This window comes from Panicum virgatum, chromosome 8N (assembly GCF_016808335.1).
Source record: "Panicum virgatum strain AP13 chromosome 8N, P.virgatum_v5, whole genome shotgun sequence".
Taxonomy (NCBI): Eukaryota; Viridiplantae; Streptophyta; class Magnoliopsida; order Poales; family Poaceae; genus Panicum; species Panicum virgatum.
Genome location: NC_053152.1, coordinates 721,100 through 747,299, shown reverse-complemented (window position 1 = coordinate 747,299; position 26,200 = coordinate 721,100). Strand labels below are relative to the sequence as shown.

General features: G+C 45.6%; 3 protein-coding genes and 1 non-coding gene across 5 annotated transcripts; 2 read left to right on the top strand and 2 right to left on the bottom strand.

Annotated features, from left to right (window-relative positions):
- The first annotated feature begins 3,536 nt into the window (after positions 1-3,536).
- On the top strand, positions 3,537-9,766 carry LOC120686247 (BTB/POZ domain-containing protein At1g01640-like). Its single transcript, XM_039968426.1, has 3 exons — positions 3,537-4,352; positions 8,849-9,025; positions 9,113-9,766. Exons 1-3 carry the CDS (start codon positions 4,167-4,169, stop codon positions 9,590-9,592), a joined length of 843 nt encoding a protein of 280 aa, XP_039824360.1. The 5' UTR covers positions 3,537-4,166; the 3' UTR covers positions 9,593-9,766.
- Positions 9,708-10,894, bottom strand: LOC120686249. 2 transcript variants are annotated; one of them, XM_039968427.1, is made up of 3 exons: positions 10,735-10,894; positions 10,469-10,603; positions 9,708-10,322 (listed from the first exon to the last, which is right to left on the bottom strand). In XM_039968427.1, the coding sequence occupies exons 1-3, from the start codon at positions 10,813-10,815 to the stop codon at positions 10,002-10,004; spliced, it is 537 nt and encodes a 178-aa protein (XP_039824361.1). In that variant the 5' UTR covers positions 10,816-10,894; the 3' UTR covers positions 9,708-10,001. The 2 variants fall into 2 exon arrangements, with proteins under 2 accessions (XP_039824361.1, XP_039824362.1); XM_039968428.1 differs by having other exon boundaries at positions 9,708-10,319.
- Positions 10,895-12,106: 1,212 nt separating this feature from the next.
- On the top strand, positions 12,107-12,178 carry TRNAP-CGG. The gene has a single exon. It is a non-coding gene; the product is annotated as a tRNA-Pro (tRNA).
- A 3,066-nt stretch (positions 12,179-15,244) lies between these two features.
- On the bottom strand, positions 15,245-15,631 carry LOC120686250. Its single transcript, XM_039968429.1, has one exon. It carries the CDS (start codon positions 15,626-15,628, stop codon positions 15,269-15,271), a length of 360 nt encoding a protein of 119 aa, XP_039824363.1. The 5' UTR covers positions 15,629-15,631; the 3' UTR covers positions 15,245-15,268.
- Between the last annotated feature and the right edge of the window lie 10,569 nt (positions 15,632-26,200).

The window sequence follows — 26,200 nt, the reverse complement described above, 5'->3', positions numbered from 1 at the left end:
AAGAATTTAGTGGACAACTGGCAGGAAAACTTATTATGCCACCTTTGCTCAGTTTGCAGCTGCAAATGAATTGGATTATGATTTCATCACAAATGAGCAAAGTGTGAATGTTGTATTGGAAATCCCACTTGATGAGAATGACTACCCCATGTACTATGAGCCTGCTAATGTTGGTATTGCTAGGAGTTTTGGGGGCATCCAGGGTCTTAGGCATAATCCTGCAGTCATTAACAAAACTGCCAAAGTGACTTTCATGCCTAAGAGCGGGAACAAGGACAAGATCAGAGGTTTTTATTGGAATGTAATCTCTCATGTGATGAATGGAAATAGAATAAATGTCATTGCTCTTATCATGGATCAGCTGGCAGATCTGCGGCTAAACCTTGAGATGAACATTTACTTTGCTCCTTATATCATGTCTATCATCAAGGCCAAGACCAGCTTCAGAGGCATTTGTGAGTGCAGGCATATACCCTTTAGACCTTTCAAGAATGACACAGGTTTTCTCTTGAGGCCCTTGACTCCTTTCCCAGGAGATGATATAGATGAGGAAGCACATGGGCAAGATGATGATGGTGACAGTGATGATGATGCTCATATGGGTGCAGCTGCAGCACAGCATGCCATGCCACCTCCACAGCCTCCAGTGCAGCAGCAGTGGGCTCCTCCAGCTGGTTATTTTGATCCATATTTTACATCCATGCAGCAGAGCATGTCTTCTCAGATTGAGGGTTTGGCCAGCCAGATGCAGAGTCAGATGAACCTTAGCTTTCAGAACATGCAGCAGCAGATGTTCCAGCCCATGATGGCTCAGATGCAGGGGGTCCAGGAGAGTCTACACTCTGACATAGCAGCCTTGGACTCACGCTTTGAGGATATGCCTACTTCTGAGCAGTTTGGACAGCTTGAGCAGAGGCGGCAGCAGCTAGAGCAGAGATTCGACACTTTCAGCGCTGCCTTCACTGGGTTTTCTGACCACTTCTACTCGGTGTTTCCGGTTCCAGTGCCGCTTCCAGAGTTCTACCCTCAGTTAGATGAAAAGAACTAAACATCACACCTTCAAGCCACTATTTTTGGAAGAAAATGCCTATCCTATGTATGCTGGCAACCAAAACCAAGAACTGGTTCAAAAAAAAATAGATCATCAGAGTATTAGACCAGAAATTAACAACACTAGAGGTCCATAGCGACCTCAGTTCTAAAAACTGCAACCAAAACAACTAAGCTATATGAATTTGCCATTATCCATGGCTTTTCACATTAGTTATGTGGTAATATCCTGAACCTTACCTAACGTACCCGTTAAAACTATTGTCCCGTTAAAACTATTATTTTGCAAGCAGCTTAGTTCAAACACTAAAAAAAGGCAAGTTTAGAATTTGAAATGCTCACAAAATTATCCAACATTAGTCACTATAGCATATAAGCATAGCATGATGCTAAAGATACACTTGGTCAGTAACTGAATTATTATATACATGGCCCATTGGTCCATATGGAGACGCCTACTTATTTGTCTGATCATATCATCACAAATACGAAAGTGAATACCTTAAAAGCGCTAATCCAGTTTCAGGACAATACAATGCCAAGAGAATAGAAACATAGACACTAACACACAATTGTAATTCAATAACTGTTGGAATGAATCGAACCTTTCATCAAGGGTTCTAACATAATTGACATAATCGCCTAATGGAAAATGTACTGAAAATGCTTCTAGTAATTGACATAATTGCATGTAGGAAATTACTAAAAATGATTCTACTATTTGACAAAAATGCCAACTGCAAAGTACTGAAAATGCTTATGATGATGATCCGCGACAACCGCACCACAAATCCGCAATTCTTAGAGCTACATGCCTTGATCGAACATATGGCCTCCAAATCTAGTGGAAACCAAACCTAGATCTAGCCAAACTACCAACGCAACCCCATGTCCAATAACCGAAGTTGGCAGCAAACAATGCAAGTATGATACCTTGGGCGCTGGAACATCGTGGGCGCGACATCCCAAGTGAGCCGGGGGCACTTGCGCGGCCGCTTGTCGGCGCCCTGGTGCGGATACTTGGCGAGACGCTACGCCTCCATTGCTAGCTTCGGAACCTTAACTGGTCACTCCATCCGACGAGGGGAGGGGAAGCTCGAGGTGGTGGTGGTCCGGTTGCGCTCGCGCCCCGTCCGAAGAACCCTGCTTTGGTCTGACCCCCGCGGCCGCCGCCAGCAGGATCCGCGCCGCGCCGCACTGCTCCCCGTGCGCGCCGCCATCCTGGTCTCTGCAGCGTCGCCTCACTCCACTGCGAGCCCTGCGCCACGCCGCCCTGCCTCTGCACGCACGGCCTCCTGGCCCGCGCGCGCCGCCGCCCGGATCCACGGGCCGCCGCTTCAGCCGTGCCACCGCTCCGACCTACGTGTGCCGCTGCTCGGATTCACGCGCCGCCGCTCTGGCCGCAAGCCGCACGGGTCGCCGGGAGGGAGGTAGAGAAAGGGAAGGGAAGCGCCGATGGATGTGTGACCGTCGGTGGGGGAGAGGAGGAAATGGAGGGGAGGTGGGGAAGAGGAAAAGTGATAAGATTGAGAGGGTGAGGGGCCAGAGGGGACGAAGATGGAGTTACGTAGTAGATGGAGTGGCCGTGCATGCGCACAAATTTACGGCCGGTTGGAATCAAGTCATTACCATTATATATACGACTATTTGTGGTGGAAATCTTACTCGCTTTAGAAATAGGCATATATATTGGACTTTAGCCCTTTATCAAACAGGGCTTCATGCTTGTTAATTATTTTCATCCCCCTTTATACTACATGTTTCCCTTTCTTAGGACACTTATTATTACACTGACATGCCAAGCTAGTCGTGATGACATTTTTTTTCCCTGCAATGATATTTGAGATTAACTAAAAAAAGCATGCCTTTTCCCCTATGACACTAGTATATTCATATGTGTTCTTGTAGGTATGCTAGCATGACATGATAGAGCTAGCTGGCCCTACCTCATGTCGGGTGAGTGGGAAGCTAGTGGTTACCTTGTTAACGCAGCATAGCCTAAGCGTGCCACCCTCCAAGTCTCCAACATCCACATCTCCCCTTTCAGTTCCCCCAAACAAGTCTCTTTTAATTAGCAAGTTGCAAAGTCCCTCTCAACCATCTGGCGCATGCATAATTCTCTCCATTCATCTTATAATCATGTAATCATTCGTTTTAAAAAATATGATCATGTAATCATCATTTTGTCTGAATTTAAGTCTGATACCTACTTATACCTTGAGAGGAACTTCGTTGACCTCAACTTCCATTTTGCGAGGAAACTTTTAAATAAAAAAATTATTATGCGAAAACTATAGAAGTAGCCAGAGTCTTCAGCCGCACAGGAACCGTACCACTAAAAACACACTAATGAATTTAGAACTTTGGTGTCAGTAATCTACAAGCGGTGCTGAGTACTTTTGGGGGGCCTGTTAAGATCTTCATTTGCACTAATTATGCCGTAAAGCCCTTAGTTAGTTTGAACAATGACTAGCCTCTACGGTAGAGTGCATGAACAGGCTGTTCTAGGTAGCCATCATTAGACAATTGTACCAAACCTTGCACTAAATAAAACGAAAATCCAAAAAGACAATGTCTGCTCTTGCTTTATTAGCATCATACATTCCTTCTTTCTGGTATGGGACTGAAATCTTTGTGCTGTGTCTAACTGCAATATTACTAACATTTCTGCATGATTGGTTGTTGTACTGCTATTCTAACAATCATTCCATTTCAAAATGGAGGAGTATTTGCTCAAAAAAAAATCAAGGAGACCCGGCCGAGGTCAGTTTTGTCAATGTACCTGACACGAAAGAACACGAAAAGAGTGTCAATGCACCGAGTACATTCATGACTTGCACATATTTAAGAAAATCAGGAGGATTTTTATTCCCCTGATTGTCTCAGTCAGCAACCACCGCATACCAGTTCTGGAAAAAGAAATAGCAGCACACCATCCTTTCCTGCTGCCTCTTCCTCCCTTCATTCTTATACCCTCACCCAACGCAAAGCAATGGAGAACAGCTTGTTGTTAGCATCATTGCAGTTGCAGAAGCAGAAGCAGAAGCAGAGGGAGGACGACGACGACGAAGCGAAGGAAAGGAAGGAAAGGAGGAATCAGCAGAGGTCGCAGAATCATGGATTGCTGCATCTGCAGCCCCATGGCCACCATGTACAGGCTTCCGAGGAACGCTATCTGTGGCCCTTGCCATGAAGGTGCCAAAGCCATCATCGGATTCCTGAACAAGGATGAGGAGCGAGAAGATGGTGGCCATGGTTCTGTCAACTCCCACGGGCCATCCAAGCTTAACAGCTCAAACAAGGTAAGAACTCCTAACTTAATTTGCTCCTTATGGTTTTTTATGTTTCTTATTGCAACTGTATATGCGCTTCCACTTAGAATCTTGATTGACTTTGGAAGCTCAAACAAGGTAATTAAAGGCTAGAATTGTTGCAAATCTGAATTTTAGTATTAGGTTCCACCCTTTGTTCGTTGTAAGATGTGATGGTTCACTGACGTTCGGTTTGATAGCATTGTTTGCCTCCTACTAGTTAGCTGCATGTCACAATCGCAGGACGACTTATGCTTCATTTCAAAGGTTTTCTTTTCTAAAATTGACGTGGATGCGAATCGATGCTTAAAGTTTGTTTCAGCAACAGTTTAGCCTCTTCTGCTATGCAATGCAGAGTAAATTCTCCTTGATTCTCATTCCCTGCTGTTTTCTGCTTGATCCATGTTTAAGTAGTAGCTAGTGTGAGTAAGGTCAGGGTGCTAGAAATTGAAGGGATTTTTTTTAGAGAAAAGGTTTCCCCGCTTTATTTCACTGAAACAAAGCCAGCATTAGAAGTTTAAGCGTGTAAAAGTGTAGGCTCACACGGAGCAAAGAAAAGCAAACGGAAAAGTATCTACTTATTACAAGCAAGGTGTGACAGTCAATCCAGGAACTCTAGGCGACTGAGGTAGACTTGGCAGTTCAGTGGCGCCTCCAATTGCAATTGTAGAGTCCTGCCTTCCAGGGAACAGATCCAAACTTGATCTGCTCACCGCCATCAAGGGTGAATGAGGTAGAGTCGTCGAGCTTGTACCCAGTAGCGCCAGCGGTTGATTCAGTTTGTTGTTTAAACGAACCAGGACTTGATTCAGCAAGTTCCAGTTGCCATCCGAGAAGAGAATTCGCCAGTTTTGCAACATGTTCACCATTCTTCTTATGATCAGCTTCTCCCCCATCCAAGTTTTGCCCTGAAAACAAATCTCATTGCGGGATTTCCATAAGCTCCACATAAGTGCGGAAGAACAGCAATTCATAATCTTGTGTCTAGAGTTACTGACCCACCAACGGGCCACTGATTCAAAATCAAAACCAAGATCAATGTCAAAAATATCAACCAGGTAAGCCCAGCAGACCTTAGCCACAACGCACTAAAAAACAGGTGATGAACCGTTTCAGGTTCAGTACAGAAGAGGCAATTTAAATCATCCACTCGTTTTCGATTGGCTAGATTGTCTCTGGTGAAAATCTTATTATTGGCTAGCAACCAAAGGAAGATATGGACCCGTGGAGGGACAATAATAGTCCAAATGCTAGGAGTAAACACTGGGGTGAGGGCCCTAAAGCTAATAGTCTTATATATAGCCTGGACCGAGAATTTGGAGCTTCCATGAAAACCCCAAACGATGGCATCACAGTCATCAGAGTAGGAGATGGACTCTGCAATAGCAACCAGGTCCAGCCACATTCTCATCAGTCTCGGTGAAACCCTTCGCCTAAAAGAGATTAAGAGTTGTCCCCCATCCCAAAGATCTGCAATGCACTTATTAGTCTGCTCAGCAAGGACATAAAGGTCCCAAAACTGAATTGTAAGACTGCAGTTACCAAACCAATGATCTTCCCAAAACCTAATGGTTTTACCATTTCCTACTTTCCAGGACACACCTAATTTTGCAGCTTTACTTGCCCATAACACTCCTTTCCAAAAAGGAGAAGCTCCTTTCTCAGGACAACAAAAGACATTAGGTTCTGTTGTCTCATATTTATGATCTATGATAGATTTCCAGATGGGGTGATCACCTAAGTGATATCTGTTAATCCAAGCAGCAAGGAGACACATGTTCAGGCAGCCAAGATCCAAGATACCCCACCCACCAAACTCCTTTCTCTATGTCAGACTCTGGAAATTAGAGAGATGGTACTTTTGTTTACCATTCTGGTCACTCCAGAGGAAATTAGCCATATGAGAATTAATATTCTCAATGGCCCACTTGGGGAATTTGATGACAGAGAGGAGATAAATTGGTATACTTGATAAACATGATCTAAGGAGGGTCAACTTGCCTGCACTAGAAAGTAACTTGCCTTTCCAACCAGCCACTCTATTCATTAGCTTATCCACTATAGGTTGAATATCTTCTCTCTTAAGTTTGTTAAAGTGCAGAGGAACCCCCAAATACTTAATGGGGAAGCTTCCAATATTACAGCAGAAGCATCTGGCTAAAGCCAGCTTGTCCTCTTCAGATATGCCCAGGGAGAGAAGGTCACTCTTGTTATAGTTAATTTTCATACCAGACAGTTTCTCAAAGCAGGCTAAGATCCACTTAAAATGGGCAGCCTGGAGGAGGTCATTTTGGAGAAAAAAGGATTGTATCATCTGCATATTGCAGACTAACAATGCCTCCTTCAAAAAGGTCTGTTAACAGGCCACTAATTATGCCTTGATTGGCAGCTTTAGTCAATATTTTAGTAAAAACATCTACGACTAGGTTGAAAAGCAAGGGAGATAATGGGTCTCCTTGCCTTAAACCTTTGCCAACAGAGAAATAGGGACCATTTTCATCATTCAATCTCACACATACTGGACCACCCTAAGTCAAACTGGTAATCCAGTTAATCCATTTTTCACTAAAGCCTCTAAACTTTAGAACTTCTAAAAGAAAATTCCAATTGACCCTATCATAGGCCTTTTCATAATCAATTTTCAAGATAATTCCAGCTTCTTTTTTCCTAGCAACTTCATGAATAATCTCATGGGCTGCAACTACACTTTCCAAGATGTATCTGCCTTTAATAAAGGCAGTTTGATTTGGAGAAATCAATCTGTCAATGATTCTGGTTAACCTATTATTCAGAGCCTTGCTGAAAATTTTGAAACTACAATTTATCAGGGCAATTGGTCTGAACTTCCTCATTTCAGATGCATTCTCCTCCTTGGGGATGAGTGTTAGCATGACATAGTTTAATCTAGTCATATTCAGGTTATTATTTTCAAAGAGTCTAACCAGAGCCATAAAGTCAGGTTTGATTAGATCCCAGAAATTCTGGTAAAACAGAAAAGGGAAGCCATCAGGGCCAGGGGCCCCATCAGCATAAGAACTGAAAATGGCAAATTTGATCTCCTCTTCAGATAAAGGAGCATCAAGGGCTGTGTTTTCCTCAACTGTTACTTTCTCCTCCGGTTTCCAGAAAGAAGGTCCTAGGTGGATGTCAGGCTTAGAATCATATCCAAACAGATGTTTGTAAAAACTAGTAGTTATATCCAACATCTCCCTATTGTCAGAAGTTTCACCTTCAGGGCCCTGCAGAAAGCCTATCTTCTTCTTCCTATGCCTTTGATTAGCAAGGGCTTGGAAATAGGCAGTATTCCTATCCCCCTCACTAATATTTCTGTCTCTAGATCTTTGTTTGGCTTTGATTTCTTCCACACTCCAAATGTGGTCAAGTTCTCTAGAGATATTTCTCATTCTTTCTCTATCTTCCTCCTCAAGGGAATTAGTCTCAGAGAAAACATCCAAAATGTCAAACTCCTGGAGGAGGCTCTGTTTTTTCTTCTTCAAGTCAGCATTAACATTTAAAGACCATCCTTTTAAATGTTGCCTGAGCCTTTTTAGCTTACAGTGCCAGGTGTCCAAGGGGTTAGTTTCATGACAAGGTAGATTCCAGGAATTCCTGACTAAGTCATGAAAACCTTCTTGGGTTAACCACCACTTTTCAAAACGAAATAGGTAAGGTTTGGGGTTATGGCTAGTTCCAAAATTAACTACCAGAGGTACATGATCACTTCCCACTCTAGGAATGGCCTTAACAGAGATTAGAGGATAATGAGCCTCAAGATCAGTGGTGGTTAAAACCCTGTCAAGCACAGCCATAACTGGTTGCTCTTGATTATTAGTCCAAGTATAGGTTCTAGAAGGATTCTTAATTTCAATCAAATTCCACTAGTTAATCCAGTCATTGAAGGAGTCAGACCAATGGTAATTAATATTATCATTGTTCTTGTCAGAGATAGACCGAATCAAATTAAAGTCACCACCCAAGAGGGTAGGACCATCCCAGTTTTCCATGATATTGTGCAGCTCCTCCAGGAACTCTTGTTTGTGTTCATCATAAGCTGAATCATAAACTGTGACTAACCTCCAAGAGAAGTTGTCACAACTATTTCTAATATGCACAGCCACACAAAAGTTTATAATATCCCAAGAAAGAATATCAAATTTGCTGCTATTGATACCCACCAGGACACCTCCAGCAGTACCCCTAGCAGGCAAGAAATTCCAGTTAAAGTTTTTCCTAATACCCTCTAAATAGGGTTGATGGAAAGAATCCTTTTTTGTTTCTTGAATTCCAACAAAGTCCAGAAAGTTAAGATTAATAAAGTTCTTCAAGCATTCATATCCGCCTGTTTTATTCAGGTCTCTCATGTTCCAAAAACCTCCTATCATTTTATAACTTGGTTTTGTTTAGCAGCATTAATGCTGCGTTGAACAACTTGTGACTAAATTGAAGGGATTTGATGACAGAATTCATTTTGTGCTGATTGAATGCAGGGAATGAGAGATGCATGGGAGCAGGTGAAGGAGATGAGAGACAGGGCGGAGAAGACCAACCAGAGAGCCGCCTTCCTTGAGCACGGCTTGGCGCTGGCGTGGAAGGAGGGAATCCACACCGACATCGTCGTGAAACCTGGCACTGGGCCCCCAATCCCAGCCCACAAGGCCATCCTGGTAAGTGGGTCGGGTCTTTTAGCCTGATGATGGGCCTCCAGTAATAAAGTTCCAATTCAGCCCAACTCACCAAATTTTCCAACACAGGCCGCGAGGTCGGAGGTGTTCCGGCACATGCTGTCCGGCGACGAGCACTGCAAGGCCCCCGCCGGCGACTCCTTCTCCCTCCCTGAGCTCTCCCACGGCGAGCTCTCCCTCCTCCTCGCCTTCCTATACACCGGCGCCCTCGACCAGGACCTGCCGGAGCGCCAGCTGCACGCGCTTCTCGTCGCCGCCGACAAGTACGACGTCGCGTTCCTGCGGCGGGCCTGCGAGGCGAGGCTGGCGGCGCGCGTGGAGCCCCGGAACGCGCTGCGGACGCTGGAGGTGGCCGATCTGAGCTCAAGCGCGGTGCTGAGGGAGCGCGCCATGGAAACCGTGGTGGAGCACGCGGAGCAGGTGGTGTTCTCGCCGGAGTACGACGAGTTCGCCGTCAGGAACGCCGGGCTGTGCGTGGAGATCACCCGGGCGCTGCTGGCCGCCAAGATGACGACGACGACAACTAAATCGGATCCCCATGAAGCATAGATCGAGGATGTGTAGAAGAGCTCTTGCTTAATTAGTTTTGACTTTTGATCGAGTGATACGTGTACATGGATATATATGTCTGAAACTCTGAAGCATCCATGCATTATATTGCAAATTTGCAACTGCAACACACAGGAAAGTGTTAATTTGCATTGGGTAGAAAATGCTATTACAGAGACTTGCTTCCTTGGCCAATGCTGAGGAAGCGTGTTAATTTGCATTGGGTAGAAAATTTGCAACTGCAACACACAGGAAGCGTGTTTCGTTGTGAAATTATTAACCATGCTGAGGAACGACAGAAATTAAAACTAGCTTTAACTTGACGATCGAATTCCTTGGCCAAGCTTGCTCTTGCATGAGCTCCAAGGACCAATGGCAATGTTCAGGTTTCTTTCATAGTCTTCTGTTGTTACTCGTCGTCATCGTTGATGCATTTGTTGATGGCCTGCAACACCGCCTGGCGAACCTTTTGCTCATCCACGCTTCCACTTGCAGCCTGCTGCTGGCCCTGACCCTGACCTGATCCCAGCGCCTCGAGGCGGAAGGCGGTGTCGTCGGCGCAGGAGACGTCGGCGTCCAGGACGTCGATGCCGAGGTCCTCCAAGGCCTCCAGCACGGACACCAGCAGCCCCGCCCGGCTCCTTGCCATCGACACGTTGATCCGGAAGCCTCTCCTGCTACTACTGTTGCTGCTGTTGTTATCCAGATCCACTGACGAGACGCTCACCTGCTGCACAGATCGAATACATGTACATGCATGGATCAACGAAGATGATTAATTATATTGATGATTCACTTCACTTGTGCACACACTTAAAAATTGTGTGCAACTGCCTCTGCAACCACAGGCAAAAACGTAACGTATTATGTGCGTACTGTTGCTGCCACGGCGCTGCCAGAACCGGAGCTGCTACTGTCAGCTGCTGAAGCAACGGTGGATGCTTCTTCAACCTTGTCCTTGAGTTCCTTGATGTATTTCGACGCATCTACCAGGATTGACGTCTTGTTTGCCTGCATTGCTCACGGTAAAATATCGAGTTTCCAGCAAACTGAAACTGAAATTTTCCTACGTCTTTGTCCACACTTCTCATTAAATGGCGCATAAACCAGAGAAATATATAGTGTTGTTCAGTAGAAATTACCGCATCCGACTTTGTAATGGAGCGTAGAAGTTGGAGTTTCTTCCCCTTTCCTGACATATCTCCCTCGTTCTCTCTTAGCATCCCCAGAGTATGTCAGGAATAATGCAGGAGCTCCTCAGGATAGTGTTATATAAGGACGACTAAGTAGCAGACAAATATGATCTCCCTTATTTTTCCCTTTCTCAAAGATCAGTAGACTGTACTGTACTGAGTACTACTGATCGATCATTGGGGTGCACATGACATACACAGTGGATGCTGGAGTATCCTAAGACAAAGGTTCGATATGCATGCTTAATTTTTACAAGTTAGTTACTAAGTACTTTTTTGCTGTGTTCATCAATCGGGTTTAAGTTGTTCTTGTAGTGCCTAAATTTGTTGTACTTTCGCAACTAGCTATAGTAGGGTTTGAGCCTCTACTGCTGAAACTTATTACTCATTTGCTTGCTGATTGTTGCCATGCATGCATTGGTAGAAAATTTACCTGCAAATAAATATTGAACCTCTCGATCATTTTTCCTTCCCCATCTTTTTTGCTAGTAACAATTGATGCAATGATACTATTGTTAATTCTACATCGAGATTCTCCGGTAGCTGCTTTTCTTTCTTTCTTTCTTTCTGTGTGGCCCATGCTTGCGTGCGTGCGTCAACACGGTTTCATTCACAATCATGCATCCGAGACACTAAACCTGTAAACCATATATGGAGCTTTGAATATGGTGGAGGAGTAGCTTTCAGGCACCCAAAAAGGTAGATCATCACCAATTCATCATTGGGGAGGGTTTAAGCTAGATCGAAGAGAGAGACGGAGAGATAGATAGATGCTTTGCATTGCGTGGCGACGCAAACAAGCGCGTATATATGTACGTGTGTCGTGATTGATAAGTTCCAAAAGCGCGCGTGCAGGATGGATATGAATACGCATGGTGGGGAAAAGAGAAGAAAGATTGATCGTTCATTATTATTATTCGCTTGTGTTCTTGTGTGCTTTGTTGGCTACATAATAAGCATACAACAAGCTCTCGTGGGGGCGTGAGCTGTACGTGCCTCCAAACTCCGATCCCTGCCTGCCTCTCACGGGCATCTCCGACCTCCCTACTGGCTAGTACTGCTCTGCTTCTGTTGTGTATCAGTATCAGCATGGCTGTCTCCCTCTCCCATATATAGAGACATCCATATCATCAACCATTCCCTTGTATCGTATCGCATTGTAACCCTAAAAGATTATGACTCAAGTTTTCTCTTATATTTTTTTCTTGTGCTTTAGTTATTATAGTGCAAGGATTTTGCGCGGTATGGGACATTTCCAAACAAATTTGGGTCATGTGGCGCAAACATCTAATATCTTTAGTTATCAGCAATAAAGCCAACAGGGTGTTTGGTCTAGTGGTATGATTCTCGCTTCGGGTGCGAGAGGTCGCGAGTTCGATTCTCGCAACACCCCGACTCTCTACTTTTTTCTTGTTTTTCTTCTGCTATAGCGGCATTTCTTCTCACGTTATTGCCATGTTTTTCCCTCTGTTGCAACAGTCTGTTTTTTCTAACAATAAGGGCCGGAGCAACAGAATTTCATAGGAAGATTTCAAAACAAATTTCCTTCGGATCAACTGAGGTCCATCAAAAGAGCGCAAATCTGCAGAGAAGGAGTAGCACAATCACCAGGATCTCAATCTTTGTGCCTACATACTGCGATCCCTATACGGCACACACTCTACTTGCTACAACTAATGTTACAACAACCTATCTACTCCAAGGTGGCATCTCTCACTTGATCACACCAGTAGCCTGCTCTATTCAACCAGCAGCAGAGTCAGCAAAATCTCTGCATTCCATTCTTCTCTGCAACAACTGTTTCTTCAGAACCAATTTGAGTAGTCGAAATCTCTGAGCTTCCTGAAATGCTTCTCCACATCTTGCCTTGACTTTGCCCACTCTTCTCTTTGGATGACAGTGGTGGCGTCATCCCTTTTAGTCTGATACAGACATACAGTGATCATATCATTAGCCACCCACAATTACTATTGGAGTGGATCCCACTTTAACGAAACAGAAGGCTAGATATCAGAAGCAAGCAGACTACCTTGTCGATTATTCTAAAAGACTCCCCACCATCACGTATCAGTAGCAGGTCGTTTCGCCTATCTCTTTTCTTTCCTTCAGGAACGCTAACCTGTTAAACATGGATGGATATCGGTGACCTAAGTAGATACTTCCTTTATTTATTTGGATATTGGTGTCATGTGCAAGTATCTCAAACATCATTAAACAGAGGGAGAATTACTCCAAAATTCTTCAGAACACACCTCGTGTATCAAAAGAAGTATTGTTTGAATCGTATATATGGAACTAGATACAGAATATCTTACCACAACTTTCGCTCTTGTGATTGACTTTGTTTTCGAGTCAATAACATATATCTCCTCAAAATCAAGGAAAAAGTCTGGGTCATCAGCGCGCCTGTTTCTGTAGTGTTTGGTTAAGAAAACCTGCAATGCGAAACAACATGAGACATATATTCTGAATATGAAAATCACAAGGCCACAAGCACAAATTCTTACTGTATCATACATTCACAACATGAAGAAGCAATGTACCAGTGTCAAACTATGCTGTACATAAACAATACGAATAAACCTTTAATACGTGTTATGTATTAACAACAACCACGCTTCACATTCCAGGGAGGAATCGAGTTAAAAGTTAAAGCTGACCAAATAGAAGCTCACTGATTAAGGGTAAGCAAAGCAGGATAATACAGGATCCTAGGCAGACATCTCTAATTCAACTGATCTGGACAACCTGGAAGACTGGAATGAAAAAGATCCAGGCTCTTCAGAAACAAGGATATTCTGGGAGAAGTGTGTTCTCAGTATGGTTCAAAGATAGGCCACCCAACCATATGCTGCTATCCCCTAATCAATCTTAGTCTGTAATACATCTTGTTTCTCTGCTGTAACAGCGTGTTAGTCCCTCGTAGCATCCTGATTGTAAATTTTCTGCTGTAAGAGGTCACCATCTATACTTTCTACCAATCCTGCTAATTAACACATAAAAGCATACGACAGCCTTTTGTAGAAGTAAAAAACAGAAACCTATGCACATCTATTCCTATTTTATGATAGTCAATATTTGTACCACTAGGGCAACGTACAAGCTAAGCTATAGATTCAAAAAAAAACGCGGTTAGCGGACGGGGGTCGAGGGGGAGCCGCCCCTCGCCGGTCTCAGGGCAGCGCCCTGAAAGCTCTTCGGATCAGGAGCACCGGAAGAACCGATATCTAAGCATCGGCGCATCCGACGCTTGTCGGAAGAACCGACGCTATGATGATTGGTGTAGAAGGGAATCGAAGCCAAGTCAGCCTATAGGCACCGGTTGAACCGACGGTCCAAGAAAGGGCATCGGTGCATTGGGTGTACTGTGTACCAGAGACGATGTCAAGTGCCCAGGAGAAGTTTCTTCAGCACCGGTTCAACCGACGGTGCATCGGACTATTGCGTCGGTGCATTGACGTCAGCAGAAGAGAAAAAGACTATGAGTGACCGGTTCAACCGACGGGCAAGCATCGGTTCAACCGGTGGTCACTGTGTCAGCAGTCAAAAGTTCAACGGCTACTTCGTGCTTAGAGTGACCGGATGAACCGACGCTACCCATGCCAGAGGCATCGGTTCATCCGATGATACGCAGATTTTCTGCTGACCGTTGGAGCAACGGCTACAAGACTTGGTGGCCTATATATATGCATCACCCCGGCCATTTAAAGTTTGCTGTAGTTGCTGGACATCCCACACACACCCAAGAACATCTCCAAGCCATACAAAAGCATCAAGATCATATCCTTAGCCCTTAGCACACTTTGAGAGTGTTGTGTAAAGGATTAGCTCTTAGTGAGTGAGATTGCAAGGCTTCAAGCCTTTGTGCTGTGGTTCATTAGCGAACCAAAACAAGAGCTTGGTGCGCCGGCACCTTGGAGCGTGAAGCTCGCCGGCAACGTCATTGACCCTCCGACTTGGTGTGGAGCGGCGACGACATCTTTGTGTGGGGGACGTGGAGACCCCCATCCTTTGTGGAGAAGCTCCTTAGTGGAACCCGGTGCCAAGGTGACCGTGATTGTGTTCACGGAAGAGACTTGGTGGCCGAGTAGCAATACTCTTAGTGAGTGCTACAACAACGTGGATGTAGGTGTGCCTTTGTGGCTAACCGAACCACGGGATAAACACCCGCATCAAAAGTTTGCTATCTCCTATCCCGCTATTTAAACTTCCGCATTTCATACTAGCAATTTGTGTGCCTTTACTTTCATAGAATAGTTTTTTGATAGGAAAGGTTATAGGTTGCTAAACTTTTTTGGGATAGGGGTTTCAATCTAGAACAACCTAGTTGCACATCTAGATAGCATGTTTTAGTTTAAGTTTTGTGCAATCTAGTTGGAGCCATAGGTCTAAGTTTTTAGAGTGTCTAATTCACCCCCTCCCCCTCTTAGGCTAGAGCACCTGTTCACTTTCAGTAGTCTACGACGGTGTCGGAGGCGGAGTCCTACGTGGAGATGAAGCTGTCGGCGGCGACCATGGCGATGTCCCCCTCCTCCCCGTGCAGCGAAGACAGCGGCGGCGGCTTGACGGGCGCGAGAAGGCGGTCGTAGTCGACGTTGTAGTCCTGCTCGTTGTCGGCGTCGAAGTCCCCAAAGTCGTCGTCCATGTCGTCGTCGCCGTAGGCCGCACTGACATTCCGGCGGCGGCGCGGGAGGGGGATGAGGGAGGCGGCCGGGGTGGTGCGCAGGGAGGAGCGGAGAGGGGGCAGCGCGTTAGGCTTGGGGAAGTGGCGGTGGCGGTGTGGATAGGGGCGGCAGCCGTTGCAGGAGGAGACGAGGAGTGGAGTGTTGGTCGCCATCGCCATTTCCTTCCTTCCTCTCCTCCTCTTTTGATCGCGGGTTGGCGGCCCATGAGGAGGGTGGTTTTTTTATTTTTTTATTTTTTATTTTCATTTTTTTAAAAAAATATTTTCGTTTTCGAAATTTACAGGAATATACCCCGGCCACCCCGTTGCCGGGCGGCCGGGACCTGGTCGCCCCGCTGCGGGGCGGTGTGACATCTCAGAGTTTTAAAATACTAATCAAGAAATCTTAAACATGATTTCATGCTTAATAAACAAGAGAATTTCAAATTATGCATTTCTTTTTGGAAAATAACTTATATGTGTGCATATGTATGTGTGTATATGTGCATAGGTCAGGAACCTCAAATAACTTTCACACTAATGCAATTAGGTATATGAAAATGAATAGACATGTTCACCATGAAAAGAATTGTAAATGTCCAGTTGAACTCTAGGGGTACAAATGATGAAAATTACATGAAATGATAAGATATTTGATTTATAGTTTTCGAAAATTTAAAATAACTTTCAAACCTTTGCTCGATGAAACTTTTTCCTGAACTAAAAGTTGTAGGTTTTTAAATTCTTTACAACTTTCGTATTCGGAGTTTTTCATGTTTCAAAAGGAATTTTTGAGAACAATTTGAATTTTGAATCAATTTAATCTCTTTTCTCTCTCTATTCTCTCTCCCTCCTTCCCCTGTTCTGTGCCGAGCCGTGGTCGCCGTCCGAGTCGCGGTCGCCGGCCACGCGCCACTCCCTCGCTGCGCCCCGTTCCTAGCTGCTCCCGTAGTTTCTCGGACTCTCCACGCGGCACTCTCTCCCAGCGCGCACGCCGAGGACGACCGTCGGCGCGCCACGGCGACGAACGCGTCGAGCCGTGCCGTGCCCCAATTGCTCAACCCGCTGGCTTGGCTCTTCTCCATTCCGTTTGTCTCGCAAATGAGCCTCCTCCCTCCCCCTCTACTTCACTCCCTGCTCCAGGCGCCCGGCCGTGCTGCCTATGGTGTCCAGGGCCGCCATTAGCGCCGCCGCCCCTAGGCTTCCGCGGAGCCCATCCTTCCGCCCTTCCTCGCGCCCCACAGACCCCCCAGCCAGCTTCACCTCACCGCCCCGGACCTCCTGCACCTGGCTACCCCCTCCTTTCCCCGCCGGGAACGCCGCCGCCGCGGACCAGTCCGCCGCCGGCCGCCCCTCTCCGCGGCGAGGCCACCACAGTCCACCTCCGCGAGCTCCAAGCCCCTCCAAAGGTAGCTCGTGTTCCCCTCTTTCTTTTCCCCTACGAACCCCCTACCGCCGGCGACCCTAAGTGCAGGAAATGGCGCCGCCCTTGTTCCTCTGTTTTGCGACCAGGGACTTTCCCTGAGAAGAAGCCAAAGTCTAGGGGGCCAAGTGCAAAAACGCTTTGAACTCAAAACAGCAAACTTTGAAAATGCCTATAAATTCATGGAAAAATCATAAAAATGAAAATCCAAATGTTTTGGAATCCTTGCAACAAGATCTACAACTTTTGTTACATGCATATATTTATTTTCTGTCTGTATTTTAATCTAGGAAAAAGATTAGATTTCATAGACTATAGTTATTCTAGGAGTTATACTCACTATCTATGGGTTATTTTTGCCTGGTAGCTACTTCATGACATGTTTAGCTTTGTGTAAAAATTTGAGCACCAGTTGACACTTGTAACTAGATGAAACCATAGTCTTGGCTAAATCTAGTAGAATAATATACTTTTTTATTTCTGGATGTTATGATATAGATATGTGTATGAAACTTTTTCTGTATACTTACAATACTACATGAACACCACTGTCCAAGTTTCATTATTTTTATATTTGTGTAGCTAACTCTGTGAATTAATCCTTAAAAATGGTGCTATTTTGTGATAAATAGATGTTGCTGCTGGAAAAATCTGAAAATTTTAATGTGGCTTAGTCTTCAGAAGATAAGCTAGAATATAAATTTTGATAGCCAAAAACACTTTGTAACTATCTGTACTAATTAGTCTTGTTTTATGGAGTAGGATTTGTCAATTTTTTTACTCCTGTTTTACGTCTAGAAAATTTCTGATAAATTTAAAATGTGTTGAGGATCATATGTAGACTCCTCTGCAAAACTTTGAGACTTAGAATCTATGTGTAACTATAGTCTTAGACAAAGCATGATATCGTTATTTTTGTTAAAGAAAGCCACTTTTGTATGTTTTGGTATATAACGAAAACTCCACTTGGAACTTATGCACTAACTACTATTATTTTCTACTCTATACACGATTGCCCAATGGAAGAAACATGCCAGTGTTTATTGTTGTTTTGAGTCTTGTTGGTTTACGCTTTTATGATGAAATAATTCATTAATTACTGCCATCACAACAACTCATCCATGTGCATTTCATATAGATACTACTACTCTCGCTGACGGAACTTACGAACTGGTGCCCGGGTCCGAGAGTGAGCAGCGTGAAGCTCAGGTGAATCTAACTGAAGTTACTGAAGACCCGAACCCGATTTCGGAAGAGCCCAGATCCAGTTACGCCCAGGAAGGCAAGCCCCGGAGCATGTCCCTCTATTTTAAATTATGCAACTTATTATTGTTCATATCTATTTGTGCATTTAAGTTACAGGAGTTGACTGAAACCTTAGTTGCATAATCCTAGGTACCGATGCTTGAACACTAGTTGGTACAGGTCGCTAGTCAGCTATGCTAATGGTTCGGTAGAAGTCGAGTGATTTCCTGTCACTCGCGAGAAATTATAGGAGTTGGTTGTTTATTACTTGCTACAACTATAAGGTCTACGGGCGGGGTCGTGATACTTGGGATGCCCCGTCTGTCTAGTGAAAAGTGATAAGGCCGCAGTGTGTGGTAGTGGTGGTTAAGCATTTGAACGTACTAATCACATGCCGAGAATATGGTAATCGGTAAGCTTAAGTACTGGATTGAACCGCAGCCGGAACATACCTTCCCACCATCTTGAACTCGTTCACATCTAGCTAATGGCGAGTACAGAGTCGTCGTACTGCTGTACTTGAGGGCGGTGGGCCTGTTCCGTGAAGCGGGAATTGAAGGGAAATGTTGCACGTGTGACTCTGTGAGTATCCACGTGACGTGTGTTTAGGTCTTCCTGGCCAGGTTAACAAATTCGATTCGAATCGTCCGTTTCTCACCGGTTATTGAGACTGCTTAACCCTTCTGTCACATAGAGTAAGAAGTGAAAGATGAGGATGTTGAATATGATTGATGGGATGATAAAAGATAATTGTTTTAACCATGTATGCTATTGGATAGATGCTCACATAGAATGGTCAATTAAACTAGAATCTGAAAACTATAACCTGCAATTAAGGATCTACTCTTTACTGCTTTTCGGCAAAACAAACCCCTCAAGCCAAAAGCCTTACATGTCTAGTTAAAGGACTAAGTATACCCTCAGTCGGGTCAGCCTTGCTGAGTATTAGAATACTCAGCCTTGCTTGTGGCTCATTTTGTTTCAGGAGATACTTTGGAGGACATGTTTGCCAGTCTGACCTGGCCTTGTACCCTCCCGCCTGGTTGGTCCGTGGAGTGGGATCCGTCCCCGGCCAACGTTGTCAAGAGCGAGTGATGTCACGAACCGGGCTTCTTCGTGACACCCATATCGTCGTTAGTTCACGTGTTTATTTTCCGCTAAATAAAGAACTCTGGCGTTTCACTTTTATGTTGGCTATGAAAAGCACTTTGTTAAATGTTGAACTCGGTTTGTAATTCTACTTTGATGTTAAACTTTGTGTTGTAATATATGTTGTATTGTTGTAATCTCTGGACTCGCCTTCGCGTGAGTTATGCTGCTTTGTTCGATCCAGGTTTAAGTGGTTTTATCGGGATTTTACCCGACAGCACTGCCGGATTGCTCCGTTTTAAGTACGTGTTAACCCTGATTGTCGTTTTGATGATGGTTAGCGCACTTAAGCCGGTTTATGTCGGGCGGGGCTGCCACAGGCGGCAGGGGTTTTTGTGCAAAAACTTTTGCGAAAATATTTGCGTGCAGGTCCCTGGGGGCCGGTCGCCCGGCAGCAGGGCGGCCGGCAACCCAGGCCGCCCGGCAGCGGGACGGCCGGCCCTGGCCGCCCGGCTGCAGGGCGACGGATCTCCCACCCTTATATAAGGGTTGGCTGGTCCCCCCACCCCTCATTTGCATCACTAAAATTCCAGAAACCAAGAAAAAAGAGAGAGGGAGGGAGAGAGGCGAAGCCCTGCCGGATTTTCGAGCCGGCTACTGCAGGTAACCAAAATTCTTCTACGCTTTACAAATAGATTATGTTGTAATTATTTTTGTTGAAACAGTAGATTAGCAATCAATTTAATATCATGATTGTGTGTCTAGATATGTCGAGCAAGCTTCGTTTTCAAGTTCATTATGGTGACTAATATATTTCTCATGATGCGTATGGAGTAGATCTATCAGCTTTTGAACGAAGAGAGTGCGGAATAGATAAACCCTTAGAGAGGAGTTTTGGTTCCATACGCAAATGGCTTCACGAGATATTCAATGTGAATCCAAAGACTCATTTCCTAACCGTTCATACTGTGACGAATTGGGGAACTGAAGGGGATTTCTGGGAGTTGATGCTTATAGCAAACACCGAAGAATGACGGACTTACATGCAAGCAGCTCTTGACCGCGGGTGGCCTCTTGCAATGCTAATTCAGATTCACCAGAAGGCAGCCCATTTCGGTGAAGGGTCAACAAGTACATTATCTCATATGAACCAAGCAGTGGAACAAGAAAATGAAGATCAGAACATGCATGTCACAGAACCTGAGCCGCAAGGTATAGTTAATCAGGTAGGAGAAAAAGAAGATCAGAACGTGCATGTCATTCAACCTGAGCCGCAAGGTTTAGCTGATGAGGGGGAGCGGATACCTGGAATAGTGGAAGCTGTACAGAATGAAGACCAAGAGGCTCGAATGATGGAAGAATGTGGGGACTCATCAGACGATGAGGACTACCCGTTGCTAGGTGAATGGCGAGACAAGGGTTTTGGAAATCCAGTGATACAGGATATTAGGAGTAATGAGTACGAATACAGAGAGAATGAGGTTGTGCAGGGGGCAAAGTATCCTAGCATTGAAGCTGTGAAAGATACTGTGAAGCTTTGGGCTATATCGTTAAGGAAGGAATTCAGAGTTGTGAAGTCTAGCAGCAAAGAATATGAGATGAAGTGTGTCAATGGCGATTGTACATGGCGAGTACATGCCTACAAGGGCAAGTACAAAACACACTGGGAGTGTTCAATTGGTACACCACATACATGTAGATTAACTATTGTTGCGCAAACTCACCGTAACATCACATCCACTTTTGTGGCCAAGAAGATGTATGGGGTGATTCTGGACAAAATTGATTATGAGCCAAAATTGATAATTAGGGACATCGACGACCGTTTTCAATACAAAATCAGCTATGCAAAGGCTTGGCAGGCAAAACAATTGGTGTTTGAGATGAGATTTGGCACATATGAGGCATCATATGATAACATGCCTCACATGCTGTCAGCAATTGTGCAGAGAAATCCTAGAACCGTGACTGATACCTATATTGTACCGAGTTTATATGAGGGACCTGGGTTTCTGCTTCGTGTTTTCTTCTGCCTTGGTGCATGTGTGAGGGCATTTATGTATTGTCTTCCTGTTCTATGTATTGATGACACATTATTGACAGGAAGATATAAGGGGACAATACTGACAGCGATTGGAGTTCATTGCAACAAGCAGGTGGTTCTCATCGCCTTTGCTTTTGTTGAGAATGAGAACACAGAGAGCTGGTACTGGTTTCTTGAACGTGTGAAGATTCACGTTGTTGCTGGAAGGCCTGATGTTTGCCTCATCAGTGACAGACATGCAGGTCTTCTAGCAGCAATAAGGCAACTACATGAAGAAAGTCGAGGACAACTTTTATGAGAATGAGAACATATGGCCAGATGTTGTGAGTAGGTGGTGCATAAGGCATATGGGTGCAAATTTTTATGAGCGCTTCAAGAATAAGGAACTTATGAATTTATTCAAGAGGTTGTGCACTTAGAATCAGCAGTGGAAGTTTGATGCATTGTGGCAGGTGCTAGATAACATGTGCACCGAGCTGCTAAAGGAACAGGCCTCAACCTCCAGCCGGAGACGTTCCGGCGGCGGATCTTTCACACAGTGGATTAAGGATGCACCTAATGAGAAGTGGTCAATTATATACGACACTGGTGGTCGTCGATATGGGATTGAGACAACCAACCACGCAGAGTGTTACAATATGGTAATGCGTCATGTTTGTGGATTTCCTCTTGTTGGCATAGTTGAGTTCATCATGTACGGATGCACAAGGTACTTCAGAGAGCGGTACCAGGCAGCTGATGTCTTACTTAATGATCCAGGAGTGGTTTTTTGTAATAGGGTCACTAACTACATGAAAGAAAAGATTGAAAAGGCTCAATATCACAGAGTGGTCTCCATGGGCACAAAGGATCAAAAGTTTGAGGTTTCATGCAAGGACAGGACAGGGCAGAGTGTCCGCAGACAAAGGGTCGTTCAGGATTGCTTGATAACGCCGGAAGGCAAGGTTTTTTGCAGATGAAAAAGTCACAACTTCTTCACTTATCATGCTCACATGTCATTGCGGCATGTTCAGAATCTGGGTTGGATCCTAGGGTTTTTGTTTCAGAATATTACAGAAAAGAAACCGCTGTGCACACTTGGGCCATGAGATATATGGCATAGGCAGTCTGGGATCATTCACTACACCAAATATCTCTCCAATGTACATTCCCAATCCAGATGCTAGGAGAGGGGTAGGTCGACGGCAGACACTTCGTATCCGTAACGGAATGGATGAGTCTGAGGCAGGAAAGAAAAAAAATGATGCAAGCGAGTGAACAGAGCAACTGCTCGGCACTGTTCACGCCCGCGCCCATACCGGCGACTGAACGCCGGCAAGCGACTCCACGCGTCATCCATCCCGACGATCCTCGTTGTCCGAGCACCGCTCTTATTGTCGCGCGCGCCCTCGAAGCTTCCAGTTCCCCGTTCCCCTTCCTCGCGCCGTGAGCGGACCGAGCGAACCCTAGCTCATCGCGCCGGCCGTCGTTCGTCATCCCGCCGGCCAACCCTCGCCACCTCGCTTCGATTCGTCGCACCCCGAGCTGCGCAGCCTCGCCGTCCACCCACTCCGACCCCCCACGAGCGCGGCCGTGCCCAAACCTGGCCGAAATCGAGCTCAGACTGTCACCCGCCATTGCTGTCTTCCCCGAGCTCCGCCCCTCTACGCCGAGCTTCCACCTCCGGCCGTTCCCCGCCCAAAACGAACCCTAGGTGAGCTCCACAGCCACCTCCTCTCGCTCCCCGAGCTTTTCCCCGCCGGAATCCGCGGCCGCCGCCGCCGAATCGCCGCCGCGCCGCCGCGGAACGCGCCGCCCGCCCCGCGCGCACGCCACCTGCCCTCCCTGAGCCAGCTCGCGGGCCGCCGCTGTGCGCCCTAGGGCTGCCGGGACCCCCTGGCCGCGGTGCCGCCCGCCTCCGCCGCCGGTTGGCCGTGGCCCGGCCGGAACGGCCGCGCGCCGCCGCGCACCCCGCCCCGCGCATGCCACCTCCGCCGCCCGCCCGCTGCGGAGCGCCCCTGCGCCGCCCTACGCGCCTCCCTGCCCCACCGCCCCGCCCTGGCCTCGGCTCCGCCGAGCCACGCCGCCGGCAGGCCGCCGCCAGCGGGAGCCAGGGCCGCTGCGGGCCGCCTAGCCGCACGCCGGCCGGCCGACCGCCCGTGCGGCGCAAAACAGAGGAGTGGGGGGCGGGCTGGGTCCCTGGCAAATGGGGCCCAGCTGTCAGCCCCCTCTCTTTTATGTTTTTCTTTCATTTATTCCGGCTGGTAATTCTAAATTGCCTAGAAATTCACAGAAAAATACGAAAAATGCCAAACAAATTTTGTTAGGTTTCTAAAATCAAGATCTTTAGTAGAAAAATACTCATGCATGAAAAATATCACTTTTGCCCCTGCTTAAATTATGTTTTGTGTTTAAACTAGTTTATTTAATACCGGTTGTTCCGTTGCTCTAAAAATTATGAAATTTATTTAGTAGATTAATCTTTGAATGTGTAGTCCACTGAAAAAGTTTCAGGTGCATAGCCTGTGTACATTTTTGTGGATCTATTAGTGTTTGATTTCTTTTCTAGGGTTCAAATAAATACTTTCTGTCGTCAATAAATGTTGGAAAATTTATGTGGCATGCTTATCAAAATCATGTTATTTTGGTAACTTCTTGTGGCTTGATCATATCTGCATGTCGAGTCCTTGCTTTTATTTGGCTCCTAGCTACACTTTTCTTTTATAAGTGTGGTTATTTGATTATTGTTTCATGCATGTGTAACCTCAACAAAACTAACTCCTGTCTTACTCCGTGCTGCCCTAAGCAAACTTAGTAGTTGATGTTTTGAAGGAAACACTTCAGGCTAAAATGTTTTAACTTTTTGAATCGCATCAGCAGCACTCATGCATTACTCTGTGTCCTAATTGTTGCATGGCATATTTTTATTCGTGTAGACGCCGCGAACGCAGCTGTCCACGAGCTAGATGCTGAGCCGGTCCAGGAGCCACGAGCAGAAGAGCAGCTGGAGAACGCCGTTGAGCACGCTCCAGTAGACTTTGTTAACCCCGCTGACCTGCAAGGCAAGCCCCGGAGCATATCCCTTATTTTAATTACTCCATGTTATATTTAAATTATTGTGCATTTACGTTCAAGGAATTGATTGGAACCATAGAGGCATAATCTTGAATACCCAGTGTCCTTACTAGTGTAGGTATCGCTAGCACTGCTAGGCTTAAGTAAACTCGGTAGAAGACGGGTGATTTCCTGTCACCCGCGAGATATAGGGTTGTTACTTCAGACAGTGTTGTCAGGAATAAGGCAATGAGAAGGAAATTGGAGACCGGGCGGAGGGAAAGTTGGGCATGATAATTGCATAAAGAAAGTTGAGTCTCCGCCTGTGTCGATTGAGGACCGTTCCGTTGTTGGCCCTTTGACTGAGGATTGAACAGTACTAACCACATACCGGAAGTAGGAGGTAGTCGAAACCGATGAGCTGTGTACCACTTTACAACGGTGATTTGAATTCCGTCATGCTACGCTGGGCGTGGGAGTTGGCGGGTGTTGGATAGGATGCCGCCTCCGGATTCTCCGGGAGTTCACTGCGAGGGGCCCATCACCTGGGTTTTAGCAGGCGTAGTTCAGATGCCGTGGTAATGATGGAAACAGTTGACGCGCGTGACCCAACGGGGTTTACCTGCGTCGTGTGAGTTAGGTCCACCTTGCAAGGTTAAATCGGATCGATTCGCCGTGACTCGCGGATATGAGAGCCTTGGTCAATGCGTCGCATCGTAGTAAGGATTGAAAGGCAGAAAGAGAAAAGATGAATTTATGTTGATGTTCTTGAAAAGATAATATGATTAACCATGTGTGCTTTAGAGAATTAGGCAAACCTAGTTTCTAGCTATCAACACAATTGGAGCTAAAATATTGAAAGTAAGGATCCAATGTTAGTAGCTTTTCAGCAAAACAAACTCCAGAGCCAAAAAGCTTTGCATGTCTAGATAATGGGCTAAGTATACCCATAGTCGGGTAAGCCTTGCTGAGTATTAGTATACTCAGGGTTTGGTTGTAACCCTTCTGAGCAGGTGGTATTCCGGAAGACTTCAAGGAAATTAGTGCGTCCTGGAGTGGTCAGCCTCTTCCTCCAGGTTGGACGGTCGAGTGGGTTCCGTCTCCTCCGTGAAGTGAAGGTAGGTGAGCCTCACATCAGTGGGCAAGATGTGAAGCTCGTCTTTTGCCATCGACGTTATCTACCGTACGGTATTTTGAAGTTTGTTTCAAACTGTTTGTATTTTCCGCTGCGTTTGAACTCTGTATTCGAAAGGTAGCTCTGGCTTGTAAAACTTTATTGTAAATTAATTTGGAGACTTTTATTTTAACTCTGGTTGTAAGTTAAGTTTGAAAACTTTTGCTGCTTGTAATCACCTGTGCTCGTCTTTTGGCGAGAGTTCCTGTGCAATCGATCCTGGTTAAAGCAGGCAGTCTGAGAGTACTGGTAAAGTGCAGTATCGGATGAGTAAGTTTAATGGTTATTTAGTGCACTTGATCGGTATTATTTGGACTGTTCTGTGACAGCTGGCATCAGAGCTAATTGCACTGGGGGGTGATTACTTGAGTGCTTAACTTCAAAACTTTTGGGTTTTCGAAAAGTTGACGCTAGATGCGCTAAGGAGTAGGATAGATAGTTCGTATGCCCTAATTATGTGTTTCAAGTTAGGTGGCATCTAAGTATCTATTTCATTCCAGCACTTCCAGCATTTACTTCTTATTAAACCTTACTTTTATGCACAACTACTATTCTGTAACGACGCACCTACGCTGAGGTAAGTAAGGTGAGCATTCTGGTAGTCCTTAGAATAGCCCACGTGTTTCATACGTGCGCGAGTCCCGTATGATGAGCATACGAGGAGGTGATAAGGCTCAATTCAAACGAGCCTGTCGCTATCTGCCGCCTGATATGGAGTGCGGATTTCATACCGTGTGATTGTGA